We start from the raw sequence: 14,881 nt of genomic DNA, 5'->3' as shown, positions 1-14,881 counted from the left end.
CCATAAAAAGGAGAATAAGAATAAAGCCGAATTAGAACGCACATACATACATATATATAACGACGCAAAAGAAATCAAATCAAATCCCCCTAAAAATATTGCGCACTCATTGGACTGTACATATACGTGTATGTATATGTGCATGCGCATGTAGATTATGATGCGCATCATATCTCCCTCTGCCGGCACAATCGACACCAATTACAGCATTAGGGTCAAAAATTTATTAATTAATAGGATATATGTATATATTCCCCCCCCCCTTATCATAGGGGGGGGAGTTCCCCCCTTTATACATATAAAAAATCTCTTATACACAATTTATATATACATACACACATACATATATATATATATATTTTCTCTCTACACTTGAATATTTTTATACCCTTGCAGAGGGTATTATAATTTTGTCCAAAAGTGTGCAACGCAGTGAAGGAGACATCTCCGACCCTATAAAGTATATATATTCTTGATCAGGATCACCTCCTGAGTTGATATGAGCATGTCCGTCTGTCCGTCTGTCCGTCTGTCCGTCTGTCCGTCTGTCTGTCCGTCTGTCTGTCTGTCCGTTTCTACGCGAACTAGTCTCTCAGTTTTGAAGCTATCGTCTTGAAACTTTGCACACACCCTTCTTTCCTTTGCACGCAGTATATAAGTCGGAACGGCCCGGATCGGCCGACTATATCCTATAGCTGCCATATAACTGATTGATCGGAAATGGTATAACTTTGGTGTTTTTAGAGTTAGAGAATTCAAATTTGACAAGAGAGCTATTTTTGGCAAACCATTACGACATGCCAAATTTCATAAGGATCGGCCGACTATATCTTATAGCTGCCATATAACTGAACGATCGGAAATGACCCAACTTTCGTGTTTTTGAAGATAGAAAGCTGAAACTTAATACAGATTATATTTTTGGCCAGATGATCCAACCTACCAAATTTCATTAGGATCGGCCGACTATATCCTATAGCTGCTATATAACTGAACGATCGGAAATGACCCAACTTTTGTGTTTTTGAAGATAGAAGTTTGGGACAATTTTAGGTTTCGTTTTTGTATTATAATAAATTGGGAAATATTATCATATTCTCATAAGGATCGGCCAACTATATCCGATGTTTGCGATATATATCCGGTTTTAACTGCAAGGGTATATAAACTTCGGCTCCGCCCGAAGTTAGCTTTCCTTTCTTGTTCTTCATATTTTCTCATTTCTTGTATACATATTGTGTAAATACCATTAACGTTAAGGGCCATGATTTTTAATCTCATATTGCCATATTATAAATGAATTCAAGTAATAATTGTCCTTTGTCATTTGTCGATATTTGTTTATCATTATATTTAATTGTTAAATTACGCATCAATGTAATACACGAGTTTAAATCTTTGCCATATAATTCTCGTATATCATCATTGATGCGTTTGAAATTATTTGTAATTATATTATTATTATGTTGATTATTTATATTATTATTATGTTGATTATTTATATTATTATTATTATTATTATTTATATTTATATTATTATTATTATTAATATTATTCTTGTTAGGTTTTATTATTAATGGTATTGTTGATGATGATGATGGTGATGATTGTTGTTGCTGATTATGTTGGTGTTTGAATAATGATGCAAACGATATATTTGATTTTACATTTGTGTAATGCTTAATTGTTCGATTCATTTTACTATTATTAATATTTTTGGCTTCTTTTAGTTCTTTGGCTTTTTGCCTTTTCATAATTAATTGCTGTCTTATTGGGCATATTCTTGCATTGGCCGTATGATTGCCTTTACAATTGATACAAACTATCAATTGTTTGGTCAACTGCAATTGTTCAGCATTGGTAGCATTTGGATTTAAATTTATTTGAATCTTACATTCACCTGGTTGATGTTCATCGGCACATTTTACACATCTATATGCCATATTACAATTGGCAGCCACTTGTGTGAAGCGTTGGCATTTGTGACATTGTAATATGTCCTTAGGATTCGGTTTAAATTGCTCAATACTGATGCGGCAGTTGAGCAAAAAATTAATATTTAAGATTTGTTGAATATCTATTGTTTTGGCCCCTTGCAATTGCCATAGATTATTTTTATATTCTACAAGTTTGGTAATATTTATATTATTTATTTTTTGTTTTAATGCCATCATTATATCATCTACATTATAGATATTGGATGGTAATTTTTTAAATATTAAATTATATGGTTTCAGATGTTTTGGGGTAAATGTAAAGTGTTTAATATTATTAATTTTTAACATACTAATTATTAAGTCTAAATCATTAAATGTATTTGTTTGTATATTAATAATATTTTTGTTAATCATATTTAGTAGAAAGTTGTTATGTTTCAATTTGTTTGCTATTTGTGTATTGAGAATTTTTAAATTTTGATTATAGCTTACTATTATTGGTGGTTTAACATTTTTTCTATTTATATTAACTGCTGCTGCTGTGGCAGCTGCTGTTGCTGCTGTTGCTGCTGCGGCTGCTTTAGCTGCATTGGCAGCGGCTGTAGCTGCTGTTGCTGCTGTTGTTGTTGTTGTTAATGTTGCTGTTGGTATTGTTCTTTTTTTATTTGTTGTTTTCGTAATATTGTGTATGTTGATATTGTTGTTTGACATATTGTTTGTGGTTGATGTAGCTGTAGTTGCTATTGTTGAAGGTATTGTTGTTGATGAATTATTTTTCTTACTATTATTATTAGTAGTGTTAGTGTTAGGACTATTATTCTTAATACTATTATTATTATTATTTTTATACCCTTGCAGAGGGTATTATAATTTTGTCCAAAAGTGTGCAACGCAGTGAAGGAGACATCTCCGACCCTATAAAGTATATATATTCTTGATCAGGATCACCTCCTGAGTTGATATGAGCATGTCCGTCTGTCCGTCTGTCTGTCCGTCTGTCTGTCCGTCTGTCTGTTTCTACGCAAACTAGTCTCTCAGTTTTAAAGCTATCGTCTTGAAACTTTGCACACACCCTTCTTTCCTTTGCACGCAGTATATAAGTCGGAACGGCCCGGATCGGCCGACTATATCCTATAGCTGCCATATAACTGATTGATCGGAAATGGTATAACTTTTGTGTTTTAGAGTTAGAGAGTTCAAATTTGACATGAGAGCTATTTTTGGCAAAACATTACGTCATGCCAAATTTCATAAGGATCGGCCGCCTATATCTTATAGCTGCCATATAACTGAACGATCGGAAATAACCCAACTTTCGTGTTTTTGAAGATAGAAAGCTGGAATTTGGTACAGATTATATTTTTGGTTAGTTAATCTGACCTACGAAATTTCATTAGGATCGGCCGACTATATCCTATAGCTGCCATATAACTGAACGATCGGAAATGGTATTTGGTAGAAACATCAACTTTCGTATTTTTGAAGATAGAAGTTTGGGACTTTTTTTAGATTTTTTATTGTAATTAATTGGTTTTATTATGATAAATCATAATCATAAGGATCGGCCAACTATATCCGATGTTTGCGATATATATCCGGGTTTAACTGCAAGGGTATATAAACTTCGGCTTCGTCCGAAGTTAGCTTTCCTTTCTTGTTAGATTTCTTATTGTTCTTTTTGTTTTGCTTGCATTTAGCAGATCTAGCTGCTGCTGCTGCAGCGGCTGCAGCGGCTGCTGATGTTGATTGGCCCATTGCCAATTCAATCTCCCCATCATCATCAACGTCATCTTTATCATCGTCGCCAACGCCATCGAATGCAGCACCACTGCAGGAGCTTTCATTTATGATTAAATCATCATCGGCAACATCATCATCCCCATCATCATCCATCACCAAATCACGATAGTAATTTTTGGCGATTGATTGATGTCGATGTTGGTGACGATCCAATGCCGACGACGATTGTTGCAACAACGGTGGCGGTGGCGATGGTGTTTTTATTTTTGGTTTCTTAACTAACAGAGAAAAGTCCTCATCTGAATCATTCAATTTTCTATGCATACGTTTCCTATCAATGGGCATATTAGATGTTATGGTTGTTTTGGGTATATTAATATTAATATCATTGTCATTATCATTTTCATTTTCGCTTAATTGACTTTTCAATAATGTATTTTCGGCTCTTAATTGGTGAAGCTCATCAAGCAAGCCACCCAAATATGGAATATATATGGAATATATATTTTACCCCCCCCCCTTATCATAGGGGGGAGTTCCCCCCTTTATACATATAAAAAATCTCTTATACACAATTTATATATACATACACACATAATATATAAATATATATTTTCTCTCTACACTTGAATATTTTTCTTCATATTTTCTCATTTCTTGTATATATATTTTTATATTATATAAAATTTTCATAAATTTAAATTATATCACATCATGAGTAAAAATCATGCAAATAATACCAATAATAATAATAATAAAAAAGGCAATCAGCCAAAAAATAAGAAAAAATTCCCTTTATCATTGACGCCAGCATCGGTATTGTCTGCTAAACTCCAACATAATAAGGCAGCAGACATCCATGCCGATGACGACGCCAACGATAACAATAATAATAACAATAATAATAGCAGCAAAAATAATAACAAAAATACTAACACTAATACTAATACAAAAAATGCAAAAAATAATAATAAAATTAAACTAACAACTATTGATAATGATAAAAAACTTAAAATCTCATCTAATATAAATAATGATAATGATTATATCACTGATACCACCACCGATAATGACACTGATATTGGCAATAATAACACCATCGCCATTGCCAATGCCAATGCCACTCCTATTGCCCCCCCCCCTTCAAATACTACTACTACCACCACCACTGCCACCACCACCAACTTCGCTGCTATCAATGTTGCTGCTACCACTACCGCCGTGAGTTCCGCCATATACATATGCCGCAACAACAACAACTACCGTTGCGGCCAACAACAACAACAATAACAATAACGACAACATTAGCGTTGATAATAACGCTAATACTGCCATCATAACTGATATCTCTTATCCTAATATAATCAATATTGATGATATAATTGATAATAATTCAATTACCACTACTACTACTACCAATACTTCTGCCACTACACACTGGGGAATTTGCCCTGTTTTTGTGGCATTAATTAATAACTTAAAAACAAATCAATATTTTTAAATTCTGTTTTTTGAATTAAGTTAATAATAAAGAAATTAAGATATTTTGAGAAAATGGGCGTGGTACCGCCTTTTTTAACCCATTTTTTTTTTCTTTTTATGGCAATAATGCTAGTTTTATGCATTTTGTAAAAAAATGGGCTTATTCCAACTTTTTTCATGCGGGAAATCGCAGAAAATTCGGTCAGTTTCTGTGGCATTAATTAAAAACTTAAAAACAAATCAATATTTTTAAATTCTGTTTTTTGAATTAAGTTAATAATAAAGAAATGAAGATATTTTGAGAAAATGGGCGTGGTACCGCCTTTTTTAACCCATTTTTTATTTTTTTTTTATGGTAAAAATTAAAAATAAAAAATTTTTTTTTCTTTTTATGGCAATAATGCTAGTTTTATGCATTTTGTAAAAAAATGGGCTTATTCCAACTCTTTTCTTGCGGGAAATCGCAGAAAATTTGGTCAGTTTCTGTGGCATTAATTAAAAACTTAAAAACGAGGCAAGATATTTGTTTGGTGTTTATTTATAGTGCTATACAAGTTTTTGACAAGTTTTTGAAGCAAAGTAGGCGTGTCCCACCCCCTCCCCAAATTGTTTTTTTGGCCAAACATTCCAGCAGCACCGCAATTCTGATTGTAACCTTCCTTCCTAAAAATTGGAATTTCGCAAAAAGGCGCAATTGAACCTAGGGTGCTCTGAATTAAGAATTAATGACTCTACAACATGGGTATAGTCACTACTTTATCGAATCTAAACATTTTTTAAAACTCTTCCCAAAGTTTAACTTTCATTACGAAAGTTTTGTCCGGACACTACTTGCTTTAATTACAAATTCTTAGAAAGACATGCACAAATTTGGCAAAATATTAGTATTAACAAATAGTATAAGCCTGGAGCATGACTATCCATTTTAAATTTTATTGATTTGTGCTTCGACGTTCAAGAAATATTAATTTGAAAACACACTACAAAATGAAGTCAAATGCAAACACGAAACGTCATTTCCCAACAGCTGACTTTAATCGCTGGTATTTTAATACTGGACTGAAAAAATACCATTTTTGGTATGTAACATACAATTTTGATTTATTTTTAATACGGTAACACTAAAATATCAAAAATTTAAAAACTTTTAAAAAACACATTTATGCCACAAAAACTGGGCAAATTCCCCAGTGTGCACTACTATTACTACTACTACTACTACTACAAACAACAACAATAATACAAACATAAGCACCACCACTAATTTTACAAATACAAATATTAATAATGATAATTATGTTAAACCATCAACATCAACATTATTATTACAACAAACACCAATTGATAATGTGAATAATCCAATTCAATATCAATATATTATAATACAACAACAAGATGAACAACAAAATCAATTATTTCTATTGACCACAACATCTGCATCATCAATTATACCTACATCAGCATTGACAACAACATCAACAATAATGACATCAATGGCAACGACAACGACCATGACAATGGCATCGGCAATGACAACGACAATGGCACCACCATCCTTGCCATTATCACGATCACAGCCACCGTCACCGTCACAGTCGCCGTCACCGTCATTGTCATTATCAACATCGACATCACTGGAACAGTTATTAACGTTGTCACAATCACCGCCGCCGCTGCCGCAGCAGCAACAACAACAGCAGCAGCAACAGCAGCAGCAGCAACAGTCGCAGCAGCAATGGCAGCAACACAATATACAATATAAAAAACAACAACAAGAACATTCACCACCACAACAACAACAACAACGACGACAACAATGTTGGTATTATCAACAAGAACAGCCACAGCCGTTACAACAACAACAGCAACAACAGCAACAACAACATTGGTGGCAACATCATCAACATCAACAGCAACAGCAGACACCACCATTGGCACCATTAACAACAACAACAACAAATCAACAACATTTACAATTGTTGCAACTTCAACAACAACAACAACAACAACAAGCTAATCAGCTAATATTACCTCAACCACAACCACCATTCTTTTATATGAAAGAACCAAATCCCCCTCAACATAATATGCAAATTCAATTACAAATGCAACAGCAACAGCGGCTGCGACAACAGCAGCATCATCAACAACAACAACAAAAGCAGCAGCAGCAACAACAACTGCAAAATTATACAACACAAAATATTACTAATCTAAATGAAAAGATTAATATTAAAAATAATAACAATAACAACAATAATACTAATATTAATAAAAGAAATAGCATAATAAGCATATTCTCACAAAACTCATCAGTATCCGATTCAGAAACAAATGAATATGAAAATGAAATTAAAAATAACAAAAAGAAACTAAAACTAAAACAAAAACAAAAACCATTACAAAATACAGAAACCAATGATATGGCTGCTCAATTAATGGACATATTGGATGTGAATCATTTGGGTGGCTTGCTTGATGAGCTTCACCAATTAAGAGCCGAAAATACATTATTGAAAAGTCAATTAAGCGAAAATGAAAATAATGATAATGATAATGATATTAATATTAATATACCCAAAACAACCATAACATCTAATATGCCCATTGATAGGAAACGTATGCATAGAAAATTGAATGATTCAGATGAGAAACCAAAAATAAAAACACCATCGCCACCGCCACCGTTGTTGCAACAATCGTCGTCGGCATTGGATCGTCACCAACATCGACATCAATCAATCGCCAAAAATTACTATCGTGATTTGGTGATGGATGATCCAAGGCACCTTATATACAACACATGCCAATAACCCTACTCCCCTGTAAATAGCCCCCCCCCCATCATTAATGTAAATACTCCCCCTAGCTGTAAGACATAAAAACTGAATCTAAACTGCCACCAGGTTTTTCTTTTTTCCCTCGCAATCTACTTCATAATAAACACTAGTCAACTGAACATCAACATGATATTAAAAATAAAAACATTACACAAACTTTATAGTTTAAAACCCGGATAAGCAACAAGCGCAGGGCAATAAACACTTGTAAACCTAATCATAATAATCCTAAGAACTTGTCAACCTTAGAATTAACTTCATAGAGTATAAGTAAGAAACTCTGTAACAAATCTGTGACAATAAAAATTAAAATTAAAATTAAAACTTTGGTATAAGTGGAAGTGAAGTGAATTTTGAAGTAATAATGCCGCCGAAAACCAGTGGAAAGGCAGCCAAGAAAACTTTTTAAGCTTTTTCTTCCGAGAATAAATAAATAAAAATAGAACACAGAGTAAAATTACAGTGAAAAAGACACAAAAAAAAAAGACAAATTCATAAGAAAGTGAAAAGAAGTCCCCTGCAGAGGGGCAAAAAATACCATGAAAAAAAAACAATAAAAAGGGAAATTCCCCGAAGCCACCAACCAAAAAACTAATTCTTGAGACAAATGATGAAAGTCAAGAGAAAAGTGTACAACAAACATTACAAACACCAAACGAAAATCCACCATCAGTTCAAACAAACCAAACCCAAACAGCAGTTCAAACAACAAACCAAAACAAACCAATAATCCAAACACCTAACCAAATTGATGATCAACAAGCCAAAGAATCCAATGATGATGAAATGGACTTTGAATACCAATCAAATAAACGACAAAGAAGTTGTACCTCGTCTAAAACAGAAACTTCAACCGAAGAATCTGACGACATCGACGACGACGACGAAGACGAAGATTATGAAGTCGAAGATGATGATGATGAAGACCTAGCCCTAACACCTAGGCAGATTAAAGGTCTGTTAGAAGAAACAGCAAAGCCCATGCCGACGAAAATAAGAAACTCAATCAGATACTGTCAATGTATCGGAACAACAACAATGGTAGCAACTACAACAACAACTACCCAGCTTTAAACCAACCAACCAACATAAAGAAGCCAACCAGCCAGAAGACGACAACAACATCCAACCAGAAGGCAGCAAAACAGAAGACGACTACAACAATTGACCAGAAGACATCAACCACGGAAACATTATATAACCTACCCATTATTGTCATATATAATGCGGATATAAAAAAACTTCGAGAAACCATCAGTGGTAAATATAGCCTTAATCTAATTAATAAAAACGTCACACATTTAAAACTTTTCACAATTGAAAACTTAAACAAAGTTAAAAACAACCTTACACAAAACCAAATCATGTACTTCACGTACACACCCAAGCAATTTAAACCCCATACAATAGTTATAAGAAAATTACCCATAAACATATTTACACTTAATGAAATTCAGCTAGCCCTTAAAGATTCTGTCCCCGATCTAGAAATTATATCAATAAAGACATTTAAAGATAAATACTACATAGTACAAATAAAAAAATCAAACAATATTGGTAAAATATTTAAAATTAATGATCTCTTAAATTGAAAGGTTCATATTGAAGGCTATAAGCCACATCCGAACAGTATTAAACAATGCCACAAGTGCCAGCGATTCTCGCATGTAGCCAGCAACTGCAACATGCCTTATAGATGTGTTAAATGCACTAAAACGCACTTACCTGGTGAGTGCAATCTGCCAAAACCCGACCCGAATAACCCCCAGCCCTCTTTAGCTCAATGTGTCAATTGCCTTGGCAATCACACTGCCAATGCTAAAATTTGTCCTATAAGACAAAAACTCCTAACAAAAATCAACGAAAAGCGACATGCAAAAACAAAAACAATACCTGCTTCTATAAGCAACAATAACAAAATACAAGCAAACAAAACTTTTGCTTCCCTGCTCACAAACAATCAACCTGAACCAAAATCAACCCCAACACTTACATTAGAAAACCTTAATAACGAATCCGTTAAAGCCTTTGGCAAAAACTTAATAACATGTATTGATATTATGAAAAGCACGATACACAAGTACCCACAAACAAAAACAGAAAGCATGAGAAAGCAAATATTGCTTGATTTTATTCTACAAATTTCACTATGAGACCATTAAAATCCATATTGCTAAACGTGAACGGCATCGGACAGCTGAGAAAACAAGCTGAAATAGATCTCTTCCTAAAAAAGCATAAACCAGACGTGCTACTATTAGCTGAGCATCGTATAAAAACAAACAAAAACATGACCTTAGCCAACTATCAATTCATCAGGCAATCAAAGTCCACTAACAACACCACACCTGATTCTGGCTCCCTCGTAGCCATTTGCATCAGAAATGGCGTCAAATATAAAGAAATAGAAATACCCCAGTTACAATACACTGAAATAATTGCCATAAAACTCAATTACAGAGACCACAGAAATACAAACCACCAAATAATTTTTGCCTCATTATACAAAAGACCTACGGACGCCCTGCTAGTCTCAGACCTAAATAAAATTACCCAAATCATAGCCCAAAACACAAACTGTACGCAGGTGATTATTGGCTGTGATATAAATGCAAAAAATCCGATTTGGAACATCCCTTACCACAACCCCCAGCACCTAAACACCAACGGCAAAGTGCTACTTAACTGGATACAAAACAAACCAGACTATAAATTATATCCCCCAGACGAACCGACAAGAATTAGCAATAACACCGAATCATCCATTGACTTTTTTATAACATCAACTGAAATAAACACGGGCCACACCACCACTTGCAATGTCCTGAAAGACTACCCTTCTGATCACTATGCAATACAACTAAAAGTTAATATAGGAAACTATAAAATGGAAAAAGCTGAAACAAAAATAACTTATAAATTTAACGAAATTGACCCCATAATATACAATACAATAATCTCTATGAACCTACCAGAAATTCCTAATGACAAAAACCTACAACAAGATGAAATTGACTGGCACGTTGAAAATCTGACTAAAGCGCTTAAATCTGGACTAGAAACAGATGCAGCCATACCAAAAGTAATAATTGACCCATCCAGACCAACAAAAACAATTGCACCAAACGACAATGCCTTATACTCATAAAAACAAAAAAGCAACTTAGAAGACAACTCACACGCAGACAAACAAGCCTAAGCCACCAACAGAAACTACAAATAAAAGAAGTAATAAATTTAATAAATGATGAAATAAACATCCAACTTGAAAACATATACCTGCTATCAATAGAGAGAAAGCTTGCACATATCAAACCCGAAAAAGTAAGCCTAAAAAACTTAACAAAGATCAAAAACAATAATAAAATCTATAATATAATACTAACTCAGCAAGAAATGAATGCAATAGACTTTAACACTTCCCCAACTATCACAAACAACCTCCATAAAATCAATGCACTTGCTTGGTTTTTCGAACAAATACACTCACAAAATGACCACCTCTCATATAGTACACCAAATACATACCAACCAAATAAATTATATGGTAACTTCCCCAATGCCAATAACTTAAACTTTGTAAACACAGATGATGTAATACACCACATTAAATTTTCGAACAGCAAAAAAACTTTAGGACCTGACAAACTGAGTCTAATCATAATAATACACGTGACAAAACTATTCAATCACTGTATTAACAATAGCTACTTTCCAAAAATCTGGAAAAACAGCAAAATTATACCATTGAAAAAACCAAAATGCCTTCCTGAAAGTTTGAAAAGCTACAGACCAATCTCCATACTCTCTGCCATTAGTCAACTCTTAGAAAAAATAATACTAGAAAAAATACAAAAACATTTAAAAACTCAGAATATTCTAAAACCATACCAATTTGGCTTCAGAGAAAATACCTCAACCTCCCATTCATTTGCAGTTGCAAATAATCTAATATTTAATAACCTAGAAAACCGTTGTGCAACTATCACATGTGCCCTTGACTTCGAAAAGGCGTTTGACATAGTCTGTACAAACGGCTTAATATTCAAAATGTCCAGACAATTCAACTTTGACCAATACACCACAAAAATTATCCACAGCTACGGTCATAAACCCTAAGTGGCCGAAATATGAACCGATCATTATGGCTTAGCCCGCACACAGAAAGTGCTAGTGTCAGCATAATCGTAGCAAACGTTCAGCATATGCAAATTAAATTTATCCCAAAGTTCACTTTTTAAAAAAATAATTTTTAATTTTTTTTTTTTTAAAACTTTGTTTATTATTTCTTATTTGGTTCACAAACTTTATTTAAACGCTTAGGCTAGACCGATTGTATTTGAATGGTTTGCACCCGGAATAAGACTGCCAATTTTTAATTGCCAGATAACCAACAAACCTCGGCTTAAGAGAAATAACCCAAAAGGGTACTTGGAGAGAATAAACAATTGCCCTAAGAGATTCTAAGAGAAAGGGACAATTTGCTGATGCAGTAGTTGAGTCATTCGTGAAGAGTGATAAGATCGGAAGATCGAACCAATTCGGACTGGTGACGGCGAGTCGGCTCTAATGTTTATGTCTGGCTTAAGCCATGGAAAATTTCATGGGAATGTTTACAAGTGGAGCTTGATGTTTAGTCTGGATAATCTTTTGGGGATCATCAGAAACGAGTGAGGGGAAATTAGGAGACAAGATAAGAAACGGCATGACGCATTCAGAAGGGGGCGTTTTGCAAATAATGTTTACATTGCCTTTTTGGTGAGGCAATTTATGAGTTGGATAACATGCATACGGGAACGTTTTATGCTAAAAATTAACTTTTTGGCCTCTAGAAATTTCACTAAAAAATCCATTTCGGCGAAAAAAAAGTTTGTGCGTGAAAAGTCGATCGTTCAAGCACAGAAGAATTTCATTACGAACATTTAAAAAAAAAATTTGAAGTAAATCGGTTCAGTAGTTTTCCGCCAATCCATTTCCATTATATCGAGACCATATCGACCATTTCGAGCATTTCGAGATATTCGCGTTTAAAGTTTCAAGTTCAGTTCAAGGCGGCGACAGGGCGCGCGGTTAGGAGCGCTGTAACTTTTGTTCTACTGCTCGAATCTCTATGAAAATTTGGGGGAATGTTCTCAAGGAGTTGTTCTTAAAGATAAAGCAATAAAAAAATTTTCGATTTTTTAAACATAAAAAAGGTATATAACCCCTTAAAGTAAAAAGACACTATTACTGGAAAAGCATGTCTAAAGATATAACTGAGTACGTAAGAAAATGTCAAAAATGCCAGAAATCAAAAATAACTAAACACACAAAGACCCCTTTAACAATTACAGACACACCAATAAATGCTTTCGACAGAGTGATAGTGGACACTATTGGTCCACTGCCAAAATCACAAAATGGCAGTGAGTATGCAGTCACTTTAATATGTGATTTAACTAAGTATTTAGTTGCCATACCTGTTCCGAATAAAAATGCCAATACTGTCGCTAAAGCAATATTTGAATCTTTTATCCTGAAGTACGGTCCAATGAAGACGTTCATTACGGACATGGGAACAGAATATAAGAATTCAATTATAGACGATTTTTGCAAATATTTCAATATTGAAAATATTACATCCACAGCACACCTCTACCAGACAGTTAGAACAATAGAAAGAAGTCATAGAACTTTCAATGAATACATACGATCTTACATTGTAGTGTACAGTTAGTAACCGTTACGGTCGGTGTTCACCCTGGGATCGACGGTAGTCTTTGCCCACGGTGTATAGGAGATTTCGGAGTCGTGCACTTCTAGCGTTGCTCGGTTCTAAGCTCGTCGGAACGGGGGGGGGTTCTTCCTTGTCTCCTAAATAACACCACTCTACTCTAATAATTATTTAAGTGCACTTCACTGTTCGTTAATGATCGGAAAAATAGTTGTAATGGGACCTGTTGGAAACGGACAGACGTAGGGTTGCATTCAGGAACAGAGAAACTGCCGTTTGATCAGGGTGGCTAAGGTGTTGTTTGCTCCCCTTTCTTTACCCTCCCTACCTTGATACCTCGATATTGATCTATGGGGTATCCCTTGTACAAATGTTCTCTACAGATTCAAACGCCTTCGGAGGTGGCTGAAAACCGCATCACAAAGCTACAGACCCAAAAAAATAACCGTCTATTCCATAGTAATAAGTTCTCTATTTAATATTAAATTCAAAATAAACTTCATATTCATGACCGCCATAACATAATATTGAAATTATAAATCGAAATTCAAAACAAAAGGGTAAAATTCAAAAATCACTTCAGCTTCATCTTACGTTAATTATCCTATCTGCCACACCGATAGTCACCGCATTCACTTATAAATATATATTTATATGGAGCTAAACATTTAGGTTTGTTTTTACGGACTTACGCTCGTTTCCGGCGATGCAGGTTCGTTGGGCCCATCGAAGATGCAGATTCCTGTAAAAGTGTCGCTTCTCGTGTTATAAGTAATGGAATGGGGTGGCTGTGTGGTGCATGTGCAGTTACAATATATGTAGATACTAAATAGGAATAGAAATTAACCTAGATAAATGGCTCTTAAATTCTTAATACTAAATTCCAAATTAACAAAACGTTTTAAACTTCTCTCATCCTAGTGAGTGCTTGGTCAGTGCTGGGATCAGTGCTGGATCTAAGCACTAACCATACAGCATATAGACAACCCATTTCATACAACGAAAATGGACGCGAAAATTTCTTGCGACAGGCCCCAGCAGGCCCCAGAGCGGATTTCTTACGCTCTCTTACGCTCATCGTTCGTTCATCTTACGCTCATTCTCGCAATAAATGTTTTCTGTTTCTCAGTCTCTAAACGGAGCGCGATGAAGAAGGTTGGCCTGCGCTT

The 14,881-nt window shown here is 34.5% G+C and overlaps 1 protein-coding gene across 1 annotated transcript; it reads left to right on the top strand.

Moving 5' to 3' along the window:
- The first annotated feature begins 6,643 nt into the window (after window positions 1–6,643).
- LOC138926034 (G-box-binding factor-like) lies at window positions 6,644–7,972 on the top strand. Its single transcript, XM_070278319.1, has one exon. It carries the CDS (start codon window positions 6,644–6,646, stop codon window positions 7,970–7,972), a length of 1,329 nt encoding a protein of 442 aa, XP_070134420.1.
- Window positions 7,973–14,881: the final 6,909 nt, after the last annotated feature.

Source organism: Drosophila bipectinata, chromosome 2R, assembly GCF_030179905.1.
Source record: "Drosophila bipectinata strain 14024-0381.07 chromosome 2R, DbipHiC1v2, whole genome shotgun sequence".
Taxonomy (NCBI): Eukaryota; Metazoa; Arthropoda; class Insecta; order Diptera; family Drosophilidae; genus Drosophila; species Drosophila bipectinata.
Note: the sequence above shows the minus strand (reverse complement) of the source record. Positions and strands in the feature narration are given on the sequence as shown.